Source organism: Mesocricetus auratus, unplaced genomic scaffold (assembly GCF_017639785.1).
Source record: "Mesocricetus auratus isolate SY011 unplaced genomic scaffold, BCM_Maur_2.0 Super-Scaffold_100004, whole genome shotgun sequence".
Classification (NCBI taxonomy): Eukaryota; Metazoa; Chordata; class Mammalia; order Rodentia; family Cricetidae; genus Mesocricetus; species Mesocricetus auratus.
This window is the reverse complement of record NW_024429189.1, coordinates 97,504,208-97,529,263: the sequence shown is the minus strand read 5'-3', so window position 1 is coordinate 97,529,263 and position 25,056 is coordinate 97,504,208. Positions and strand designations below refer to the sequence as shown.

The 25,056-nt window shown below is 39.8% G+C and overlaps 1 protein-coding gene across 3 annotated transcripts in view; it reads right to left on the bottom strand.

The window, feature by feature from the left end:
* The window catches only part of Atrn (attractin), a 143,235-nt gene that overhangs the window by 95,823 nt on the left and 22,356 nt on the right, over window positions 1-25,056 (bottom strand). For all 3 annotated transcript variants that reach the window (XM_040744839.1, XM_040744838.1, NM_001281636.1), the window contains 5 exon segments: window positions 21,504-21,587; window positions 16,715-16,828; window positions 12,620-12,748; window positions 11,371-11,576; window positions 10,328-10,496 (listed from right to left, as the gene is read on the bottom strand). In XM_040744839.1, coding sequence (XP_040600773.1) covers window positions 10,328-10,496; window positions 11,371-11,576; window positions 12,620-12,748; window positions 16,715-16,828; window positions 21,504-21,587 — 702 coding nt within the window.

The window sequence follows — 25,056 nt, the reverse complement described above, 5'->3', positions numbered from 1 at the left end:
CAATTAAAACATGGGGTACTGATCTAAACAGAGAATTATCAACAGAAGAATCTCAAATGGCCAAGATACACTTAAAGAATTGTTCATTATCCTTAGCCATTAGGGAAATGGAAATCAAAATGACTCAGATACCATCTTACCTGTCAGAATGGCCAAGATGAAAAACACTAGTAACAACTTATGTTGGAGAGGATGTAGAGTAAGGGAACACTTCTCCATTGCTGGTGGGACTGTAAACTTTTACAGTCACTTTAGAAATTGATATGGTGGTTTCTCAGAAAACTGGGAATCAATCTACCTCAAAACCCAGCAATACGACTCTTGGGCATATACCCAAAGGATGCTCAATCATACCACAAGGATACTTGCCCAACTATGTTCATAGCACCATAATTCATAATAGCCAGAACCTGAAAGCAACCTAAATGCCCCTCAACCATAGAACTTATAAAGAAAATGTGGTATACTTACACAGTGGAGTATTATTTGCAGGCAAATGGATGGAGCTGGAAAAAAATCATCCTGAGTAAGGTAACCCAGACCCAGAAAGACAAACATGGTATGTACTCACTCATAAGTGGATATTAGCTGTAAAGGATAACTAGGCTGCACTCCACAGACCCAGAGAGGCTAAATAATGAGGGCTCAAATGCATGGGTTTCCCTGAGAAGAGGAAATAGAAGAGATCTCCTGGGAAAACTGGGGTGGGAGCAGGGGGTGAGAACATAAGGTATCAGGTTGGGACAGGATGGAAGGGGAGAGAATGAAAGAGATGTCTTGATGGGGGGAGTACTTTGGGGTTAGAGAGAAAACTGGCATCCCAGGAATCCACAAGGATGACCCCAGCTAAGACTCCTAGCAATAGTGGAGAGGATGCCTGAACAGGCCATCTCTTATAATCAGATTGGTGATTATCCTAATTGTCATCAGAGAGACTTCATCCAGTAACTGACTGAAACAAATGCAGAGATCCACAGTCAAGCACTGGGTCAAGCTCCCGGAATCCTGTTGAAGAGAGGGAGGAAGAATTGTACAAGCCAGGGAGGTCAAGGGAACCCACAGAAACAACTAACCTGGGTTTATAGGAGCTCACAGACTCTGGACCCATAACTAGGGAGCCTACATGGGACCATCCTAGGCTTTCTACATATGTGTGACAGTTGTATAGCTTGACCTATTTGTGGGACTCCTATCAGTGGGATCAGAGCTTGACCCTAATGCTTGAGCTGGCTTTTGGGTACCTATTCCTCATACTGGGTTGCCTCAACCAGCCTAATACAAAGGGAGGAGCTTAGTTCAACTCAACTTGATATGCCATGCTTTGTTGACACCTATGGGAGGCCTGTTTTCTCTGAACAGAAACAAAGGAGTAGATTTGGGAGGGAGGGCAGAGGAGAAGCAGGAGTTAGGAGGAGGGAGTAGAGGAGGGAGAGAAAATTGCGGTTGGGATATAAAATAAATGAAAAAATTAAATTAATAAAAGAGAGGAGGTAAGATTGTTTGAATCCATAAATTTAATGGATACAAAAAGTCTACAGAGATGTGAAATCTCTTTGCAAACTGAATCAAACCCTTGAACTCATATAGCATGTTAGACATATTTATAAATAAGGACATGAGAAGTACACTGAAAAGCAGTGTAACACTTTTGTAGAATTCTTACTGGATAGTATTTTTGAGAACTTTATAGGTTTGAAACCACATGTTTGAAACCTTGAGAGGCCAGAAAAATAGAGGAAATACAGAAGTTTCCAAATGTGCCCCATCACAATGTGGAGGTCCTTAATCTGTATTTTTTGTTTGTTTTTGTTTTTCGATACAGAATTTCTCTGTATTGCTTTGGAGCCTGTCCTGGCACTCACTCTGTAGACCAGGATGGCTTCAGAACTCACAGAGATCTGCCTGCCTCTGCCTCCTGAGTGCTGGGATTAAAGGAGTGCGCCACCAATGCCCTGCCCTAAATCTGTATCTTAGCGCATTTTGTTCCTACTCTGTCAGCATGTCAGCTAACAGCTTGTCAAGACATTTAAGTGCTGACATGTCCCAGCATCTAGGTAAGGCAAACCCCCAAAAGATACTTGGAAAATAGGCTACCTTTTTTCTTCACAGCACAAACAAAGCAAATATTCCTAGCCACATTGAACCTGTTAGAAGAGAAAGGGGAGGCACCCTTGAACGAATTGGTATACGAGAACACTTCCTGAACACACCTCCAGTAGCACAGTCACTAAGATTGACCATAAATAAACAGGACCTTCTGAAATTGAGAAGATTCTGTAAAGCAAAGGACACAGTCAGCAAGACAAAAAGGCAACCCACAGATTGTGAAAAGATATTCACTAACCCCACATCTGATAGAGGACTGATCTACAAAATTTACAAAGAACTCAAGAAGCAAGTCCCCAAAACACTAAAAGATCCCATTAAAAAGTGGGATACAGAACTAAATAGAGAAGTCTCAATAGAGGAGTCTAAAATGGCTGAAGAGGCACTTAAGAAAATGCTCAACATCCTTAGCCATTAGGGAAATGCAAATCAAAACAACTCTGAGATACCATCTTACTCTTGTCAGAATGGCTAATATCAAAAACACCAATGACAGTTAATGCTGGAGAGGATGTAGAGAAAGAGGAACACTCCTCCACTGCTGGCGGGAGTGCCAATTCGTACAGCCACTTTGGAAATCAGTATGGAGATTCCTCAGGAAAATGGGAATCAGTTTTCCACAAGACCCAGCAATTCCACTCTTAGGCATATACCCAAAAGATGCACATTCATTCAACAAGAATGTCTGTTCCACTATGTTCATAGCAGCATTATTTGTAATAGCCATAACCTGGAAGCAACCTAGATGCTCTTAAACTGAAGAGTGGATAGAGAAATTTACACAATGGAGCACTACTCAGTGGAAAAAAACAATGGAATCTTGAAATTTGCAGGCAAATGGATGGCACTAGAAGAAACCATCTTGAGTGAGGTAACCCAGTCACAAAAAGACAAACATGGTATGTACTCACTCATATATGGATTTTAGACATGGATCAGGATAGTGCCAGCCTACAATCCCACTGCCAGAGAGTCTAGGAAACAGGGAGGACCCCAAGAGAGATATGCACAGTACCCCAGAGAAGGGGAATGGGACAGGATCTCCTGAGAGGATTGGGAGCATGGGGGGAGGGGAGAGGGAGCTGGAAAATAAAGAGGGGGAGGAGAGGAGAGAGGAGGAAATGGGGGAGCAGGAAGGTTGAGTTGGGGGAAGAATAGAGGAGAGCAGGATAAGAGATACCATAATAGAGGGAGTCATTATAGGTTTGAGGAAAGATCTGGCACTAGTGAGATCTCCAGAGATCTACAAGGATGACACCAACAGGCAAACTAAGCAATAGTGGAGAGGCTACCTTAAATGCCCTTCTCTGATAATGAGATTGATGACTACCTTATATGCCATCCTAGAGCCTTCATCTAGAGGACAATGGAAGCAGAGGCAGGCACCCACAGCTAAACACTAAACTGAACTCCTGGAACCCAGCTGCAGAGAGGGAAGAATGATGAGCTGGCGTAGTCCACAGAAACTGATGATGTGAACAAGGGGAGCTCACAGACCCCAGTCTGATGGCTGAGAGGCCAGTATTGGGTTGATCCAGACCCCCTAAATTTGGGTGTCAGTGAGAAGGCCTCCACAATCTATGGGGTTTGGGGTAGTAGATCACTATTTATCCCTGACATACAAATGGACTTTGGGATCCCATTCTACACTGAGGGATGCTGTCTTAACCCGAACACATAGGTAAGGGCATAGGCCCTGCCGTGAATGATATGACAGACTTTAGAGGTCCCCCATGGAGGGCCTCACCCTCCCTGGGGGGGGTGGAGTGGGGATTGGGTGGGGGGATGGGGGGTCTGGCGGGGGGCCGGGGAGAAGAGGAAGGTGAGGGAGCTAGGATTGACATGTGAAGCAAGCTTGTTTCTAATAAAAAAATTTTTAAAAAAGGACAGTGTGAATGAAACACAGCATAAGGAATTCTAAAGACCAAATAAATTGTTCTTAGGAATATTAAACAATTAGTTCTCAGATCTAGACAAGCACCTATATGGGGGTTCCTTCTAGCATTATAGCTGGCAGAGAAATGAACCTCGAGAGACAAAAAGGAAAACTCAGTTCAGCATGACTTAGCAGGGCAGGTGACAATTATCACAACAACTTATAGCATGACCACATCTAAACTCCCTTACAAGGTCTATGTCCTTTGCAATGCACCCATGACCTCTTCCCCCAGAATGGGTTCTACTGACTGAGAAACGATGCTCAGGGTAAGAACCTAGGGAACAGGGTTTGTAGGAAGCCTCATGGCAAACTCTTTTACAAAGTGCATGAACTTCCTTCACGGGGATGGGTTATGCTGACGGAAACAATGCTCGGGAGTCTGGGGGAGTGAGGGCTGGCTCCGTAAATAGCAAAAGATCACCGGTTATGAAACAGCATCCACTCCAGCCTTCTGGGTGATCGGGGGTCAATTTCTTCCACTGAAGAAAAAAGTCCATGTGTTTAACAGTTCTGGTGTCTCTAGTGATAGCTGTAAGCCTGTAGACCTGTGTCCTTCTATACACATATGCACAGGAATGCAGGAATCTGAAACAAGTGTTCTCCTTAGCTCAGCCATCTCCCTCACAAGCTTCCCCCCATGGCTGACAACCCAGTGACCATCTGTGAGGTCAAGATCTGAAGTCAGGAAAGCAGTCTCGGGAAGCCAGGAGGCTAAAGAAATTTTAAGGAGTCACAAATAGATGTGACATACTTTATTCAGTCTGGGAAAAAAATCATTTGCCTCTGATCTTAAAGACATTATTTATACAAAATTCACATAAAAGTAACATTTGTCCAGAAACAGTTATACAACAGATTTTTATCACTGTTCATTCCAAATTCCCAGATATTCAGTGTCAGCCATCTGTACCTGGCTCATGGTTCCTCAGATATCCAGAGTTTGCCATCTCTGGCCTATCCCATATTGATACCATGTGGTCTACACCTTAAATGCCCTTTCATTCCCATCACTATTGGACTACTCTATCCTCCTACAATGGCTGGGCAACCCACTAACAGAGTTTGACCACTAACAAATCTAAGCAAAGGTCCTTCAGAGGATGGATATACCTCCAACAGAAAGTACCAAACCACCCCAGGTTTCCTACACAATTATGTGTCCCTTTATCCTAAAAGATCAAGAACTTTGTCAAATTTGGTCTACTCACTGAGAAAATGCTGACAGCAGTGCTTAAAAGGAATTTAGAACTATGAAAAACAACAACAGGGAGAACCTGTCTAAACCAAAGGGTTAGGAAAGTTCTCTTGGTGAGACAATTAGATTGAGCTGTAAAGAGTGAGAAGAAACCAGTCCTCAGGCACTGTATCAGGACGTCTAGACAGAGGGAACACTGGTACAAAAGCCCTTGGAGTCAGGATGCACATGGTGCTTCATGAGCAAAGAAAGACTTACAGCAGCACAGAGGACAAAGGCAAGAAAGAAAGAAATGGAACATGGGAAGGTAAACAGTGGTTAAATGGTGATATACAGATAATTATATCTAATGGGGCAGTATTAACGAGGGGCTTTTTCTATGTGTGTATGGCTTTTGTATTTGGTTTTAGCTCAGGTTGGCTCCTAATTCACTATCCTCCTAACTGAGCTTCCAGAATCTTGGGTATATAGGCATGCACAACCTGTAAGCTCCTCAAGGTTTTTGGGTGGCCAGGCCCTACTCCTGAGGACCTCCAACAGCCAGGCTCCACCCTGGCAGTAATGGCTAAACATAGCCCCTACAGACACAAGTGGTCAAGCTCCACCCTACAGAGTAAAACGTCCAAGTTCAGACTTGAAGACCTACCAATCCCTGAGCTTGAAATCCTAACAATCCCTGGGCTTGTCCCAAGCTCAGGATTTGAAATCTCACTAATCCCCATACTAGAAAGCTCCTTCCCAAGAAATTTATTTAAACCCTGTCTTCTGTTCAGTTCTCTGTAACTTCTCTCCCAAGTAGAGGTGGCCACAGTCCTGGATTTTTCTTTCCCAATAAATCTCTTCTGTGAGGTTTATTGTGCTGTGTGACTTTGGGGTATTCCTTGGCTCCCAGCTACAAGGATAGCTTTCCCTTCAGAGCTATAACCCTTGCATTGGAAAAAATCTCCCCTCTCCCAGAGCAGAGCTGTAACACTTGTATTGGGGAAACCTTCCCCCTCAGAGCTGTAACACACAATAAAGCCTGGCTAACAATGGCTTTTAAGAATATAGTAAATGATGGGATTTGCAATTTTGAAATATAATCCCACTCATCTTTACAACTGAATTAAAAGCTACAGAAACATAAATCTGACAGAATTCTATTGTTGAAAATTGATATGAAGTTACAAAGGAAGGTTGTAAAGGCAAGTATCAAAATGATTCCTAGTTTCTTGCTTCAAGAGAGAAACATGGGCTAGGGAGATGGATCACAGGTAAGAGCCTTTGCAGATCTTTCAGAGGACCTGGATTCAGTTCCCACATAACAGGCTCATGGTTGTCTCGAACTTCAGTTTCGGGGCATTCAACATCTTCTTCTGGCATTGCTTGCTTGCTTGCGTGCGTACGTGTCTGTGTGTACACATATATTTATTTGTGTGTGTGTGTGTGTGTGTGTGTGTGTGTGTGTAGGCAAAACACTCAAACAAATCTTAAGGAGGGAGGGAGGGAGGGAGGGAGGGAGGGAGGGAGGGAAGAAAAGAGAAGGAAGGAAGGAAAGCGAATGAGAAAAAAGAAAAGGGGGATGAGAACCTGAAGACATGGCTCAGTAAAGTGCTTGTCACACAAATTTAGATTATGCTTGTAACACTGTGGAGGCAGAGGCAGGAAGATCCCCAGGGTTTGCTGAATGAATCACCGAGCACTAGATTTATTGAGTAATCCTGTCACAAACAATAAAGTGGAGAACAATTAAGGAAGACACTCAACAGTGACTTCTGGCTTCCACATGGGAACATACATGCACACAAAGGGAAGGAAAATGCACACAAATGACACATATGGCTCTTACAAAAATCTAGTGCTAAAAAAGAAAGAAAAATCATTTCACAAGTTTAATTGCACCTTTTCTATTCATGGAAGCAGCATTAGTAGTGAGGGTAGTCAGGTTGTTTATTTGTATGTTTGTTTATTTTTGGGACAGGATCTGTGTATGTACCTATCCTGGCCTCAAAATCACAACCTTCCTGCCTCTGCAACCTGAGTTCTGGGACTGAGGACAAGCACATGCCATCACATTCTGCTCTACATTTAGGGCAGATGTTAAAGATAGTGCCAGTAAGACCTGACAATATACCACAATAGTTAGATACTTTAGTAGTACCCATGACATTCCCTATCCTTCTGCTTCCTGGTGTTCACACCCACATAAAGCAGAATGAATGACTTGCTTCTAACCACTGTAAAGCAGAAATGATAGGATGCAATTTCTGTGATTCATACTGTTAGCAAGTTTCAGTCAAGCCTCTTCTTGTGGCTTCATGACATAAACATACACAAGGGTGAGAACCAGTGACAACTGGATATAGATAGACCTGAGGAGTTAAAGGCAACCTCTGTGAACTGAAAGCAACATCCAGCATGGACTGGAGAGATATCTTGGGTGTTAAGTGTGCTTGCTGCTTTTCTACAGGACCAAGTTCGGTTCTCAGCACCTATGTTGCAGTTGCTGGTAACTCCACCTCAAATGGATCCAACACCTTCTACTGGCCTCTAAAGGCACCTGAATGTACATGGCACTGGCTTACAGAGACACATACTCAAAAATTAAAATAAATCCTACAAGAGAAATACCTTTCAAAGTGATAGTCATTTAGGGAAAGCTTGTTTTATTCTAAAATACATGTATGGGCTTACCAAGGAGAGTATACATAGGAAACAGGAAATAGGTTTGCAAATTCTTTTATGTGTGAATATAAAATAAATGTAGTATTAGTTTCTTCTAAGCTGGGCAGTAGTGGCACACCCCTTTAATCCCAGCACTCGGGAGGCAGAGGCAGACAGATCTCTGTGAGTTCGAGATCAGCCTGGTCTACAAGAGCTAGTTCCAGGACAGCCTCCAAAGCCACAGAGATACCCTGCCTCAAAAAACCAAAGATAAAAAATAGTAAATAAATAAGTTTCTTCTAATCTTCACACTTTGGGAGGGTGGGGTTGTTTCATATTTGGGGTATAAGGCTGATAAGATCAAGTGAGAAAAGGAAGCTATAAATTAAGTAGCCTATTCCTCATCTTCCCATTCTTCACATTATAGGTAAGAAACAATCTCAAAGACTTGCCCAAGTACAGAAAAACTCCAATTACAACAAGACCTGGTTCACAGACATACATGCAGGTAAACACCCATGCACATAAAAATAAAAACAAATCTTTACAACAGTAAGAACAAGAAGCAAGGAGCGACGTGGCTGAGCTGAGGTACACAGTCCAGAGATGCAGGTCATGTCTGGAGCAGTGAACTCCTCCAATTTTGTTTTAAAATATGCCCCCAAATAAAAACAGACTTCAAACCATGAGAAGAAACAGAATAGAAAGGGTTAAAAAACTGAAGACGCAGGGTCTGGATCATGTGTAATGATGGGAAGGCAACTGAGAGTCCTGAGTTCACTGGAGCATTTCTTAATTGCAAAGGATGGCAAAGGAAAGGATGGTACAAAGGGAACTCTTTATGTGACAGTGACCCTGATAATAACAAAACAAAGAAAAAAAAGAGATGCTCTTGACAAACTAAGAGGCTTTCTTTGCTCCAGATCTCGATCCTCAACCAATACTTTGTACAACAGACAGCAATGGAGAATTGGTGTTTTTCATGAAATGGAAGCATTCCAAAGAGGCTGATTTGGTGCTGGCAAAATGAGCTGTCTTCAAGTTATAATCGTTTGTCTTTAACCTTTCTTTTTATTTTGCATATACAGGTGTTTTGCTGCATGTGTCTGTTTACCATATCCATGCAGTGCCCGAAGAGGCCACAAGAGGGGGTTAGATACTATAAACTGAAGTCCCAGGTGGCTGTCAGCAGCTCTTAACAGCTCAGCCATCCTTATAGCCCCTCCAGTTCATACTCTTTTTTGTTATTATAACATTATTTGGGGCAAGGGCATATATTTGCCAAGGCACACAGATGACAGTCAGACAACAACTTTGGTGAGTCTATTCTTTCTTCTATCCATGGGTCCTGGGGATCTACTGGGTCATCAGGCCTGTGGATCAATGACCTAAACCTGGCCTCTCATATTCTGTATGTCCTCTTATGTTTTTAATGAGATTTTCTATTCTTTCATTTGTTTTGTATATGTGCAGCTGTTCGTTATAGTATTTTCAAGATGGCTGCCTTTAAATTCCTTGTCAGATAATTCTAATGTGTGTCACCCCAATGTCACTGTCTCTTTAACTACTTTTTTCTCATTCAAATTGAGATTGTATTGGCTCTTGACAAAGCAAATTCTGCATATTGTGGTGTGAGAGTCTATAACTTTTGTTTTGGCAGGCCTTCTCTGACACCACTCCAGGGGGGTGAAGATCAACTTATGACTGCCATTACTGGGGTAACTCACTAAATCCTGGTGAGGATGGACATCCAGACTCTCCATTTAGACTTTATGGGCCACAATGAGGCCAGAGCTAGATTTTTGTGGTATCTGTCTTCCTAAATCTTTGGACTAAAGAAAGAATACAAGCTTTTTTCTGGATGACCTTGCTTCAAAGAATTTTTTTTATTCTTTTTGAGATGCTAGATATATAACCCCAGGTCTTATATGTGCAAGGTAAGAGCCAATCACTGGGCTACATCCTAAGTAATCTCCTTAGGACTTTTTCCCCCCTTGTATCTATCAGTATTTCCAAATTGCCAATATCCTCAACAGTAAGTTTAAGATACATGGGCAACAGAAACCCTAACTAAGACATCAACATACATAAAATAAAGTTTAGAAGACTACTATCGAATTTTAAACAGATTTGCCTTAGTACTTTACTTATGATTTCTTGTTATTTTCACACCATAGTTTTTCAGAGTAGAAACATAAGCTTCTTGCAAAACTGTTTAAAACCATTTACAGAGCTGGTGAGATGGCTCAGGGGGTAAAGCATTTCAAGTCTGGCAACCTGCACTAAATACCCCAAACTCATAAAAATGAAAGAAGAAACCCAGCTCCACAAAGCTGTCTTTTGATCTCCACTTGCACACCATGGCACACATACTTTCACCACCATCCCCATCATGTGTACACACAGTAATAAAAATAAAACGTTTGAATTATACAGCCACTTACGCTAAAACCATGCTGTAATCTGAGTGGTTGAACATATATCCACCAACAACCCACATTATATTCCCATTGACCACAGCTTTATGAGAGGCTCTGGGGAGCTTGAAATCGGAATATTCTTCTCGAATCCAGAAAGACTGGTTAGCTGGCACAGGAATTGAACATCCAGGACCTAATTGAAAACACACAAAAACAAATAGCTTCACAAAATGTGGTCTGAAACTTTATAGTATCCCAAGTTCTAATCTAAATGCAGAAAATGTAAAATAGTGTTTCCTTTAGCAATTAAGTATCAAATATCTTTAACTTGAGGGGTTTTAAATTTTTTTACATGTATGGGTGTTTTCCTTGTATGTATGCCTATGCACCCCACTTGCCTGAGGCAAGAAAAAGGCATTGGATCCCCAGGAACTGGAGTTACAGAAGTTGTAAGCTGCTATGTGAATGCTGGGAATCAAACCCGGGTCCTCTACAAGAGCAGCCAGTGCTCTTAACCAATAAACCATCTCTTTAGCACCTAACTGGTGTTTTTAATTTACTCAAAATACTGATCAAAAACAATCACTCCCTAATAAAATTTAATATCACATTTTCTGATGACTTGGCAATATTCAGTAAAAATCTTGCTTAAGCAGCTCTTAGGGGGAAGGGCAGACCAAGTGGATATCAATTCAAGTGGAAAAGACCTTATGGTTAAAATATGACAGACCCCAACCTATCTATTCAGGAGCTGAATAGATGAAAGAGATGAGCTTTTGCCTATCTCTCAGCTTGATTCTCTACCCCTCTAACATAAGACCATGTTCCCTACTTCCATGAATGAGTTGCAAAGGGCATGTTAAACCTTCTCACAATTCTAAGAATATCAATAACAACCACATAGTTGCAAAATTTAAAGAATCTGGATAAAGGGAGGTAAATGTTTAAATGCCACCTGATACATGATTAACATAAAATACACAGCTGATAAAATAAGCTCCCTTCCCTTCCATTCACTACACTAGAACTTTCTGTGACTGGAAGGACAGTGAAAAGGCAACTCCTACCCTGCCAGTGCGGGGAGCAGGAACACCCTCTCACGTCACTTGCATTACAGATGCCTCGGTGAGGAAACCCACAGTTGTCTGTACAATGGGGAATGTCACACGATTCCCCTTTCCAGTTTTCAGAACATTCACACTCAACAGTATTGCTGCTGTTACTGCTCTTACATTCTCCTCGGCCTGAGCAATTATTCGGACACATGTCAAAACTACAAAGATAGAAGAAAATAGGTCAATGAAAGCAATACTTCAACTGTAATCAGAGCCTCCTCCTACACAGTTTAAGAGTATGACTGCCTTCAGCTCATTCATGAATATAACTATGGACTTATAATTTAGCCCGTGTGTGCTCACTGAGCTCTGTGTACCTAACGCCCATGTTCAAGTAATGAAATCAATCAATCCTGCTGGATTCACATATGAAGAAGGTAAGAATAAATAACTCAGAAAGTTAGAGAAGTTACACAACAAAAGAGATTTGTACAAAATCACTCAGACTTAGCTCTAGGCTGGGAACCAGGATCCTTCTCTTCCTGGTAGCTCATTAGTAATGAGTTCTACAAAAGTGCCAAGTTTGTGCTGGGAAATGGTGGAAGGAAAGGGATCCAATGAACCGCCAATATGTTCATGGTACAGAGTTCTCTGTAAAGTCTCTGAGAATTAATAGAATTTAAGATTACTGTCCAGTGATGTATGTAGTTAAAGATCTTTAGTAACTTTTATCAACTCATTTCAGATGGAGAAGAGCAGTTAACTTCATGATGAGTTTAACTCTGTCTCATAACATGACTTAAGATTACAGTATTGATACACTTTGAAATGATATAATTCAGACTTTTTAAAGGAGTACATTAGTAGTCTATCATAATAGTTTAAGAATATAGATTACTTCTACTACTAATTATTACTGAGACATTACTAGTTTTTGTTAAATTACATAACAAAACCCCTGACGTTTTCTTCCAGAAACAGGAAGAATGCCCCTCTCTTCCAGTAGATGCTCAGAAACAAGATCGAGAAACTGTGGTCCCAGCACTGGGGCTGACATTTATTTACCCTTTTAGTTCCTGTTTCTTCAATTATAAAATGGGAAGAAAAGCAGTGCCTACCTCTCACTGAATACTTAAAAAAAATTGAAATAAGAAAGTCCATATTAATATTTAGCAAGGTATCTGACTTGCTGTAAGACCCCCAATATACTAACATTAAGTCTTTTGAATAATATCACAAATATTAAATCTAAAGATCTTACTTGTAAGTGATATTAAATCCAGTCAGATTGTAAGCAGCATCACTGAAAAAATGCAGCAGTGCATAACCTGAAGTGACAGTGACCTCTGGGGCTGTCTCATTGCCATCTCTCTCAGGAACAATGAGACCACTGAAATGTAAACACAGACCAAATTACAGCAATTTCAACAGATTTCATCTCTACAATTTTCAATCTGAGTCTAGTCAGTTGTAGATCTGCTGAGCAATAGCCCTGAGTCCGCTCTGTTTCCTTTATTCTGTTGTTGCCGTTGCTGTTTGTTTGATCTTGCTGTTCCTGTTGTTCCCACACGGGATGAACGCACCTCTAGCTGACCTCAAACTCAAACACCCACCTGCTTCTACCTTAGTGCTGGGATACAGACATCCACGACCATGACTAGCTTCAAAATGATTTGAAACCAATGACTTTGTTTTTGTTGTTGTTGTTGTTATAAAACTTTTTATGACACTCCCAAGTCTCTACAATCACATAAATAACAAATTAGGAATTGATAATTAGAAATGCCAAATATGTACTGTTGAAAGAGAAAATATTTTATACATTTTATATTTACTTAGTAATATGTATCATATATCTTAATAAAAATAAAAATAAATATACATAAATGTTTTATGTAAAATATAAATAGAAAAGTAAACTGAATCTAAAATCCTCATACTATTAGCTTTCAGATGCATTTTCTTTGCTCAATTGGTAGCACACATTTTATGTTCCACTTTATAAATAATACACATCAAAAATTTCTGTCTCTAAAGGCTCCAAAAGCTCTTCTTAGAATCTCAATAACATCCCAGTAAATGATATTCAAAGTATTGGGTGCCAGTAAATTCATATGCAATAAAGAATTACTGAATCAATGACTACCATTTTTAAGACATTTGGTCCATAATTCCATAGCAACTTGTTTTCCAAAAGATATACGCTAACTCAAAGGCTGGGAATGGTGGCACATGCCTTTAAACCCAGTACTCAGGAAGCAGACAAGAGATTTCCATCATCGTGAGTTCCATGTAAATATATATGTGTGTATGATAACTTGAAATCGCAATACAGAAAGGGCCTACCCCCACCTCACATTACCAACAGCAAAGAAGATATTGGTCTTGTTAGTTTAATAAATGATATACTCCCAAGGCAAATCATTTTTCATGTTTACCTGCTCCTACCTTTTTTGTCCTAGTATCAATTCCCTATAACCACTGACACCAATCATATTCAGTCAATATCAAAGGGCATTTATTTTGCTCCACTCAGACAACTCTACCCAATGAATAAACACTTTATCCCCTATTACACTCTCCCTCTTTCACTCGCTCAATCCCTAGTCTCCTCACTTTTCAGAAGGTTATACCAGAAAATTCCTACTTCAGGGCTATGACCATCTTAAAAGCTCATTGACTGACCTAGTAATTCTCTTTGTAAAAGAAATACTTCCTCATATATACACACTCAAAAAAAAAAAAAAAACCAATGAATCTTACCACAGCACTATTCAGATGACAAGAGGTTAAAAATCACCTAATTGCTCATTCACAGGAGTTGATTAAATAGTCAATACAAATCTGTAAGTCTGCAAGACTAACAAGGAGCTGGTGAAGACAATAACCAGGAAGAGTTGGGAGGCCTAGTGTATCTGTTATTTATGCGAACTGGGGATGAAAATGAGAGGAGGACGGGATTTTTCATTTAATTTGTGTGTGCATGTTATCTGTACCTGTGGGTGGTGGGGTACTTATGTGAGTATAGATGTAGAGGCCAAAATTTCACCATCACTCACCACCTTTTTCTTTGGAATTACATATATGTTGGTCCTTTATTCAAAAGTGTTACACATGTTTCTAACTTCAGAGTTTTCAGATTTGGGAATATGCGTGTTTCAGAATACTTCCAAGTCTACACAGAAAATTTTAAATTTCATATGCCTCATTACATAGCCTGAAATTAATTTTATGCAGTGCCTTTAATAATTTTAAGAAATAAGGTTTCATAGTGTGACATCTTCCATTTGTGGAATCATGTAAACACTCAAAAAGTTATGGATTTGGGGGCATTTCAGATTTTTTGATTGAGGATACTCCATTTGTAGCAGACTCCCTTGAAATAATGAAGGGCTGTGCATTTATAAGGTTGTGGGATAGCTCCGTGGATAAAGCACTTATCTTATAAAGTCTGACGAACTGTTTTTGATTCCTGATTCCTGGAACCCACATAAAGGTAAAAGGGGAGGCTAGGTTGAGAAGCTGTACACACACACACATGCACACACACACACACACACACACACACACACACTAACAAAGGAAGAAGAGGAGTAAAGTTATCCAGACACAAGTATGTTATATGCAATCTTACTTAATGGGCATAGGAAAGGATTGGGAATTTCAATCATTTGTGGGAAATACTGCACTCTCTTAGTCTAGCACACATTTGAGGGAAAAATAGACCTGAGATTCAGTCTTTCCATATATCTGGGAATGTCACTGACATCTAGGAATCTTGATTTCTTCAAACAGGCAATGAGAAAAATCCAGTCTAGCTCACAGCTAGAACTAAACTGGCAGAGTGTGAGCAGTGCTTAAAGCAGTATGCTGCTAGAAAGTGTTGATGGTCTTCTTATAGTGAAGACATTTAAATGTCTAGGGTGGATAACTTTGCCAACTACAACTATATGAGGCTGAAAAAACAGGCCAGTTTCTTCACTGTCAAAGACATTTGGTTATTTGCTTTTATTCACTTTAAAACTTCTAACAATGACAGCTGTGGCATGTGTAGAGTTCTCCCAGAATGAAAATAAATAAACAAACATAACACGCAAGACAGGTGCTCTCCCCTAGGAGATCAATATGTATACATGCAGTCTAAGCTGCAGCCAGTTTTTCAACTGCCTACCCTAGGCTGATCACAACTTCATATTCTAAGCACAGACTAGCACATATGACCAATCTCTGAACACTGTGTGTGATACAATGTCATCATCTAAAAAGTTAATACTCAAGAAATATGCAATCAAGTTACCAAAATAATCACACACACACACGTGCGTACACACGCGCGCGCACACATACACACACCTCATAATGCACTAGCAGATTTTACACAGCACAGTTGGTGCATTCAGGTTATGCCTCAGATGTAGGCACAACCTGACTGCACCAACTGTGCTGTGTAAAATGGCACAACCTGACTGCACCAACTGTGCTGTGTAAAATCTGCTAGTGCATTAGTCAGGCTTATCGCTATGACAAAACACCAAATAAAAACAACTTAAAGACTGACAGGCTTGGAAGCACATGCCTATAATCCTTGCACTTAGAAGTAGATTCAAGATAATCACCGACTTCATTGAGTCTAAGTCCAGTTTAAACTACATGAGATCTTGCCTCAAAAAACCAACAACAGCAAACTTAAGACAAAAAGATTCATTTTGGTTTCAGGAATTACAGCCCATCATCACAGGGAAGTTCCTCAACTCACAGTAAGCACATAGGCAGATACTCATTTTCTCCTACTTCCCCTTTAATTCATCCCAGCCCCTAGCCTAGGAAAACCCAGCCCATATTCAGAGTGGGAACCTGTGGTAGTCTAAATGTCACCCATAATAAGTCTTGGGCATTTGAATACTTGGCCCCCACTTGGTGGCTACTTGGGATGGATTAAGAGGTGCTACCTTGTTGGAAAAGGAGTGTCATTGGGGTTGGGCTTGAGGTTTCAAAAGCCTCCTGCCATCCCCAATATGCCATCTCTGTCTCTTACTTGCAGCTCAGGATATGAGCTCTTCACTGCTGCTCCAGCCATCTACCACCTGAAATGAGTCCAGCATGGTGGTGCAAGTCTGTACTTGTAGCACTTGGGACATGGAGACAGGAGGACTGCAAGTTCAAGACTAACCTGGGCTATATTGTAACACACAGAAAATGACCCAGTACACAAAAACCAAGTGAAGAGAGCATGCCAGGGACAGAACTAATACTTACCCCATGAGATATATGTTATGGAATGATAAAAGTAAATCCAGTATGGAGTCAATCCTGGGGACACATTTAAATTCAGAGATCAGATAATGGCTGAACTTACCTAAAGGCAGCAATCAGAGGTGCATAAATTGAGTCCCCGTCATAAACATATAAATGGTCCCAGCTACATTCTGTAGCAAAATGATTGAAACGAAGTCTCATTATTCTATTTGGCCTAGAAAAATAAGTAAGTAATTTATAATAATCATAATCTTAAATACTAAAGACTTTTAAAGAATTTATAAGGAGAAAAATATGCAAGATAAACATATTTAAATATAAATAGCATTTCTACATTTGTTGAAGATCTATTTAGTATTTGCTATATATAAGAGAACATTAAACACACATATAGAAACAAAAGAGACATGGGCTCTGACTTCAGGAGCCTTATAAGAATTTTTACAACCTCGCTTTTTTTTAACATTCAGCAACACAAGTCTGGTGTCAGCATGTGGGATTGAATTTCCATGTAGAACGCCAAAAGCTTTAAAGGGATTTTTAGAAACAAAAGAACAGAGAGAAGCACGGCTTTTTGGTAGCAGCGTTTTTCTCAGGTGGGCTCTGTTTTGCTAGCAACAAGCAGAGACTCACATAGCTCGCTTAAGGGAGTCTTCCTGACTCAGCATAAAAAAAAAAAAAAAACAACCAGCAAGGTTCTTTTAAGAGGCTCTGCTAACAATTGAAAGGTATGCATGAGCATCTGGAAGTGGCAGTGACCACATCTCCAAGCCGGCAGCTTTTGCTGGATGTCAGCATAGACTGAGGAAGTGAGCAGGAGTCAAACTTACACCCGCCATCTTGGAAAAACTGCAGTTTAAACAACCATGATTTTTAACAGATAAGACACATGGCCAGAAAAACATAAAAATTTACAGTAAAGTCAGACTTGGATGAAGAAAAACCTCTAAAGGTTTACAGTGTGTTTAAAAATATACGTAGGATTGAGAGAGAAAAAGAAATGGCATAGTGGTAAATAGAGAAGCCAGCTGTGGTGGTGCACGCCAGTAGGATTTGCTCCAGAGGTAGGCAGATTTCCAGAGAAACCCTGTCTCAGAGAAATAAATAAGTAAATAAAAGTAAAAGAAATAGAGTAATAATAAATAAATAAGCCACGTAAAGATGGAAAATACACAGAAAGTCTGGATACTGTAAACTATTGTGTTTTTCAGCTTTTTGATTGCTAAGGAAGAGACAACTGCTAAAGTACACTTAATTATAAATGCTGCTGAATTAATTCAACATATATCTTTTGAAAATGCCTTGACTTCAAAATTTAAGTATAAGCACTGGTTACTTTGGAAAAGATATTTTATTTGTGTTTCCACAGAAAATGGAAAGCTGTGGATTCCTTCCAGGTTTCTGTGGTTTGATGAACCAAGACCCCCAGAAGCAGTGGCCTAAGTGATTCAACATCTAAAACAGCTAAGATGATGCAGCCTTACAGACCCCGAAAATAAAGACTTATACAGGTTTCTGAGCTTTGTCATGATCCCCATGGTATGAGCAGTGCCCCCATCCAGCAGGAAGCAGTTTGGAATGAGCAACATCCAAATTCCTATATTGTTTATAAATATTTGTTTTCATTTAAATGGGATTGCTTATAATTGGTTAATGATGATAACCAATCTCTTTTTAATGGTAAAAGGGGGATTATGGTATGGAAATGAATACTTGGTATGGGTATGGTTTTTCATTTATTGATACAAATTCAAGGCCAATTTTGTGATGTGTATATTTCTCCTCTTGATTAAGTATTATGCTTTGGCCGGGCGGTGGTGGTGCACGCCTTTAGTCCCGGCACTCAGGAGGCAGAGGCAGGTGGATCTCTGTGAGTTCGAGGCTGGGCTGGACCGACAGCCTCCAAAACAATACAGAGAAACCCTGTCTTGTAAAACCAAAAAAAAAAAAAAGTATTATGCTTATACTGATCTTTTAAAATGTAATGCATAATTAAATATAGACTATATATAGTTACTTATAATAGTCAGAACTTATAGTTATGTAAGTTAGGTTTTCTAGATATACAGAAATATATTTAAGATAGTCTTCAAACCTTTCAAAGACCTTCAGAAAATGGCATTTAAAATGGTTTAGGGTTTTTCTTGACAATGAGAAATGTCTGCTCCTGGTACATCAATTACATCTGAGAGGAAAATGGGCATCGAAGAAACCCGTTATGGAGTTTGCTTTTAACATGGAAAGATTAGCCATTTGGACAAGAAACTGCTCTTGGCTAGACTGCTTGACTGTTGTTGTATAAACTGGGCATGCAGGACCCACAGGAAAGTGACTGCTGAACTCAAACAGTCCTTCAGGGTTCCTGCTTCATGGAAGAATCTACGAGACTTTCTGCAGGACACAGAAAAATGAATGACAGACTGCCAGTGCAGATGGACAGTTTGAATTTTCCTGCTTTGCTGAAAAGTATTCCAGACACACTGCGGCCTATGGGCTGAAGATGGAAGCCCCAGCATTACAGCAGAACAGAGGAGATGATAGGAGACGTCATTCTGAAATCTGTCTCTTATTGGTTGTTGAATGAAGCAATGTTGGCCAATAGGGAAGCAAGATAGGTGGGCTAAGAGTCCAGAAGGAGAAACACAGGGAGTCACGATGTAGCCGCCATAGGGGTAAGAAGTCCAGACCCTTTCTCCGGTAAGAGAAATACTTAGATTAACAATTATGGAGTAAATACTTAAGTCAGAGATAGCCAGTAAGAAACCAAACAAACGGCCAACAGTTTCATAATTAATATAGCCTCCTGTGTGTTCATTTGGGACTGATGCGGCTCTAGAACCAGGCTGGCGGGAAGGCTTCTCTCTACACAAGTCCTTCAATTTCTAAATTTCTTTCCTTACTCATCTTAAGATTTCACAACATTAAAAAAAAAAAAAAGATTTCATAACATGCCGGGCGGTTGTAGCAAACACCTTTAATCGCAGCACTCGGGAGGCAGAGGCAGGAGGATCTCTGTGAGTTCTGAGACCAGCCTGGTCTACAAGAGCTAGTTCCAGGACAGCCTCCAAAGCCACAGAGAAACCCTGCCTCGAAAAACAAAACAAAAGACAAACAAACAAAGAAGATTTCATAACACATCACTTTATTAATACACATTTTCTAAATTTACCTGAATCTCTGCCTATTCATGGCACTGTAATAAAAAGCCCTGTCTTAAGGAAACTATTTACCGACTGACTTAGACTAAATCTAAAGAAAACTAAGATGTCCTGCAGAAAGTCACAGCAATGGGCAGACACTGTGATAATTCCAGCAACTGTATCAGTGACGTTCCCCCTCCTTTCCACAGTCCCACTCTCTGCAATTGCTAATGTCCAACAATTACCTCAAACCTTCCAGCCCCACCTCTGTATTTTACTATGCTCAGCATCTAGACAAAAATCCCTGGACTTTTCCAAAACAGATAGACCTATAAATTTTTCTCTCTGGCATTTAACTTTTCCCTCTCATCTGGAACTGCCTCATTCATATTTAAGTTTACTTACATATCATATTTGAAAATAAAATAACAAAAAAAATCTGTTGTGGCCAGATTATCAAAGAGATTTGTGAAATCCTAAACAATGTTACTTTTAAGATTTCTTTAAGTATAAGTAATTTTTTTTCTCAATAAAAATGTTATTCAGGACCAGGATATAGCTCAGTTGGTAGAACGCTTGCCTAGAATGCGTACAGCTCTGGGTTTGATCCCAATACCACATAAGAAACTGGGTGTGGTGGTACATGCCTATAATCCCAACACTCAGAAGTCAGAGACAGGAGGACTGTCGAATGTGCAAAGCCAGCCTGGTCTACACAGTGAGCGACATGCCAAGCAGTGCTTATCAGTATAATCCCATCTTAATAAAAACAAAACAAGGCATTTCTGCTAATATGTAGTAGGTTATAATTGTTGCTATTAAATGAATTAATAAACAGTATTTCTTGCTTTGAGTACTTAAAATGGTTAAAAAGTACAGAGACATAATAAATAAACAAGTCATTTGGAATCTTTGAAGTTTTGTCCAGAAACTAAAATGCTTTGGCAATGCTGCCTTAAATGATGGGTATAAAGGAAGAAGAAAAGAGAAGAGACAGATAGCTGGAAGGACAAGAGGGTCAGGATACTAGGCAACAGTAGTTACTCTGATGGCTGATTTACCATGTTGCCCAAAATAAAATCAACACTCAGAAAAAATGACACATTAGCATTATTATATAAAGATTTAAACAACCATTAAAAATATTTTAACTGACTTTTTAAGCTATTAGAATTAAAATATGTAAACTTCTGGTGTAGATAATTCATTTGTAACATTAAGTAACTTAGAACTTAAAAAAACATAAATTAAGGGATCATTTAATAGTAAATCACTTGCTTAATGAGATCCTAGGTTCAATCTCTGGCAACCAAAAAAGAACATTTTCTTTTAATTTTTTATTTTAGTATTTGCGTGTATGTGTGTGCACAAGTGTAGAGATCGGAGGAAAACTTTCAGGAGTCAACCTTCCACTGTGAGATCCAGGGACTAAACTCGTATCACCAGACTTGCTCAGCAAGCACTTACCCACTGAGCCATCTTCTTGGCCCCAAAAAGTAAATTTTAAAAAGGAAAATCACTTGCCAAATGAAAAGCTATTAATGAAAGATATTTTAGCAGCAATGCATAGTGGTCCACACCCTACAAATCTATCATTTTGGAGGCTAAGGCAGTAATATCAAAATTCAAGGTCGGCCTGAGTTACAACAATGAGGCCTTGTCTCAAGAAACAACAGTAACACACTAAAGTACTTTATGCTACAATGAGCTCTTATAATAAATAAATTAAAGTCAGCCATTGCTACTTACTGTCCTTCAATGAGCCATGTGCACTTCGTTTTATACTTATAATTCCCAGGTCCATCTGTTACGAATCCAGAAGATCCAGTTAGTCTGTAATTTAAATAAAGAAAAAAATGTCAGTCAAAATTTCATACAGTATTATCTTAGTTATAAATATAAAACAAATTAAGTAGATTGATACAATGTGTATACTACAACTAGGAGAAAATAACTGGACAGTTACATTCAAACTATAAAGTAATAAGCCACACATATAAAAAGATACAAACATTCAAAGCAATAGAAGTAAACACTAACTGATTACCTAAATCATTCTGGTTATGAAAGGAAAGTTATACTTCATACCATAAAGATGGCCACAAAAGCCAGGAGTGACCACCAGCCTGGGCTACCTAGACAGTTCCAGGCCAGAGTAAGCTACATAAAAGGTGAGTCTATGTCTCAAAATCAAATACATAATTTAAAAGCCATAAATACTTTATAAAGCTTTAAAACTCTTAGTTGAAAAGCTAAAACTACACAACGATAGGTCCAAGCAAAATAAAGGTAAAACAACACAGGGAAGACAGCAGTCTGTGGTGGAGTACAACACATAGAACACCCATCTAGACACACTGTTTCTGAAGTAATTGGCCAGCTACCACCTTGCCATAGCAGTATGCACCAGGACCTATATTTCCAACTTGATAGAGTACCTGGATTTTCATGTCTTTTTCATATTAGGAATATCTGGCATCTCATTAATGTTTTGACTCCATTAATTCTAATGCCTGGGTATCTTCTCATGTTTTTTTCATTTACATTTTCTCTTTGTAAATTAATGAAAATTCTACATAAAGGGACTAGAGCAGTGGCTAAGAGCACTGGCTGCTCTTCCAGAGGACCTGGGTTCAATTATCAGCACCCACAGGACAACTCACAGCCCTCTGTAACTCCAGTTCCAGCTGAATCTGACATCCTCTTCTGACTTCTGCAGGCACCAGGCACACACATGGTGCAAACATATACAACATATACATGCAAGCAAAACATCCATATACATAAAACAAAATAAAATGAAATTCTACTGTATCTATTATCCAAAGCCCAATTTGCTAGCTCCCCTCCCCCCAAGGTTAAGGTTTAACAGTTCTTTTGTAGAAAAAATACCTTCCCATGTGTCTGTTTTCTATAAAATATATATTCTCAGTTTGCTTTTTTCTGTTTTGTGTCAAGCATCTTTGGCTACATAGAAAATACCATTCAATAAATGTGCTATTTATTTCCTCATTTCCATCCAAAATCATTTTCTCCTCCTCTCGCACCAGCTGTCAGGCTCTCTAAAATGTATAACTTCGTTTGATGTGCCCCCTTACTTTGGAAGTCAGCTGCCAACATTGCGGCTATCCTACTTCATACAGTAAGGGCATTCACAGTCTTCCATATATTTACATTTTAACATCTAAGAGATGTATCCAAAAACCAGTCTCTCTCATTTGAGGGAATTTGTTTTTGAGAAAAGATATTGTGTGGTCCAGTTTGGCCTCAAACTTGCTAAGTGGCAGAGAGAGGCCCTGAACTCTGGCTTCTACCTCCCTAATGTTGAGATTACAGTTCTGTGCCACCTTGCCTAATAGCCTCTCCATTTCTTAACCTCACCATCAGCCATCTTTTCCTTTGCCTCACTTTAACCACCCATTCCTCTGGCCCTTGCTATTATTACTAAAGGTACTACCAACAAAATTTAAATTCTAAGCTTCCTGTTCTGAACATTGTCTCTTATCTCCTCCTTTCCAGTGAGTATTCCTTATACAAGACCATCACTTCTTCACTAATCAACATCCACACATTTCTAGCACACTAGTTAAGACCTCACATATAGAACACAATAAAAGTCTGATCTCCCAATTCCCTCAACTTTCTTGCCTTCATCTTCTACTCTACTCATATGATACAGATCTATGTACCCTGTCAACATCTACTACACCCCAAAAACATTAGTCTAAACAATCCTGTTTCCTAGTGTCCCTTGCCTATAACTTTTGTTTTGCTTTTTTGAGACAGGTTTCCTCTGTGTATCCTGGCTGTCCTGGAACTTTCTGTGTAGACCAGGCTGGCCTCAAACTCAAGAGATCTGCTGGCCTCTGCCTCCCAAGTGCTGGGATCAAAGGTGTGTGCTACTACCACCTGGCTCCTTACTGATAATTAACCAGAAATACATACTCACTTAAGGTTAAGTTTTAATACACATAGCAAAAAAAAAAACACCTAAAGTAATGGTTGAACTAAAACATGACATCCAAAAATGCCCACCCCAAAATATGTAAGCAATCTCATAATTATCAGTGACCCGATGTTCTGTAACCTTCTTCTGTCATCCCCAACACTTGGCTTCTACCTAAAACTTCAAGATGATTCCTCAGTCTCCTCGATTAAACAGATCCATTCTAAACAGCACAAAGAAGAAAACAAAGGGCACACCCTCTCCTAAGTCTAACATGAAAATTCTACACGTATTCATTAGCCAAAAGTTACAAGCATATATTTACATGCAGAGGAGGCAGCAGACACTATCCAAGATATGATAAAGATGCCCCAAAACCCAGGATTCTCTTTCCTAGAAATGTTGACAATGGCTATAAAGGATAATTACTAATCTCTGTCATAGCATGTAATCTAATAATGCTAAGATGTGAGACAAGTCTGGTGGATGACATCTTGCAAAGATTTCCTCATTCTTAAGAAAGACAGGAAGACATGTTAACTAAATTCCCGGTTCAAGGAAGGACTTGTGGTCAGCTGTAGCGGTGAACATGGTCATTAGTGTTTGTCTTTCAGGGACTGCACTACCACAGGTGATGCCTTTCCCAGGGCAGCCAACATTTTTGAAGGTTTAGAGGTCCGTGCATTTCAATATGCAATCCTTGTTCAAGGTGTCCCTGGCCAAGTGAGCCCCTCTCCAGCACTGGTCACAGATGTGCAACATCACACCCTGCTTGTCTCTTAGTTCTGGGTCCTAACTCAGGCAGTTGTGGTTACTTTGCTGACTGAGCCATCTCCCCAGCACTAGTTTTTGGGAAGCATTTGCTAAATCAAGAGTTTGGGGCCCAGGTCTGTTGTAACATCATAACAGGAAGGTGTTATAATAAACAAGCAGAACTGGGTAAAGGAGGCAGTTGAGCAAGAACTGCCTGTCAGAGGTGTCCCACACTGGAACACTAGAGTCAATCCTAGAACCAAGGGCAGAGAATTTGCAGTTCAGATGTCTAAGTCAGCAGATGGCACTCTCAATTTTAAAAGAAAAATTAAATTCACCTTTCACATGTGAAGGGAAGGCTTCCTTATTCTCACCACTGATTCTGATTTTCTCCTAACACCTCACCAACACGTCCAGGAATAATGATTAACCAACTATCCTCGTCCAGGTCTCTCTTGGGGATACCACTGGGGCCTTTCTCAAGGTCAGTCTGTCTCTCCGTCTCCTGTCTCTAGTTTTTAAATGGCTCTACAGAAGTTCTGGGAATGCTCCTTCTGTTTCTTTCTTTTTCAATAGTTTCAGGAGATTGGCTGTAGACCTTCT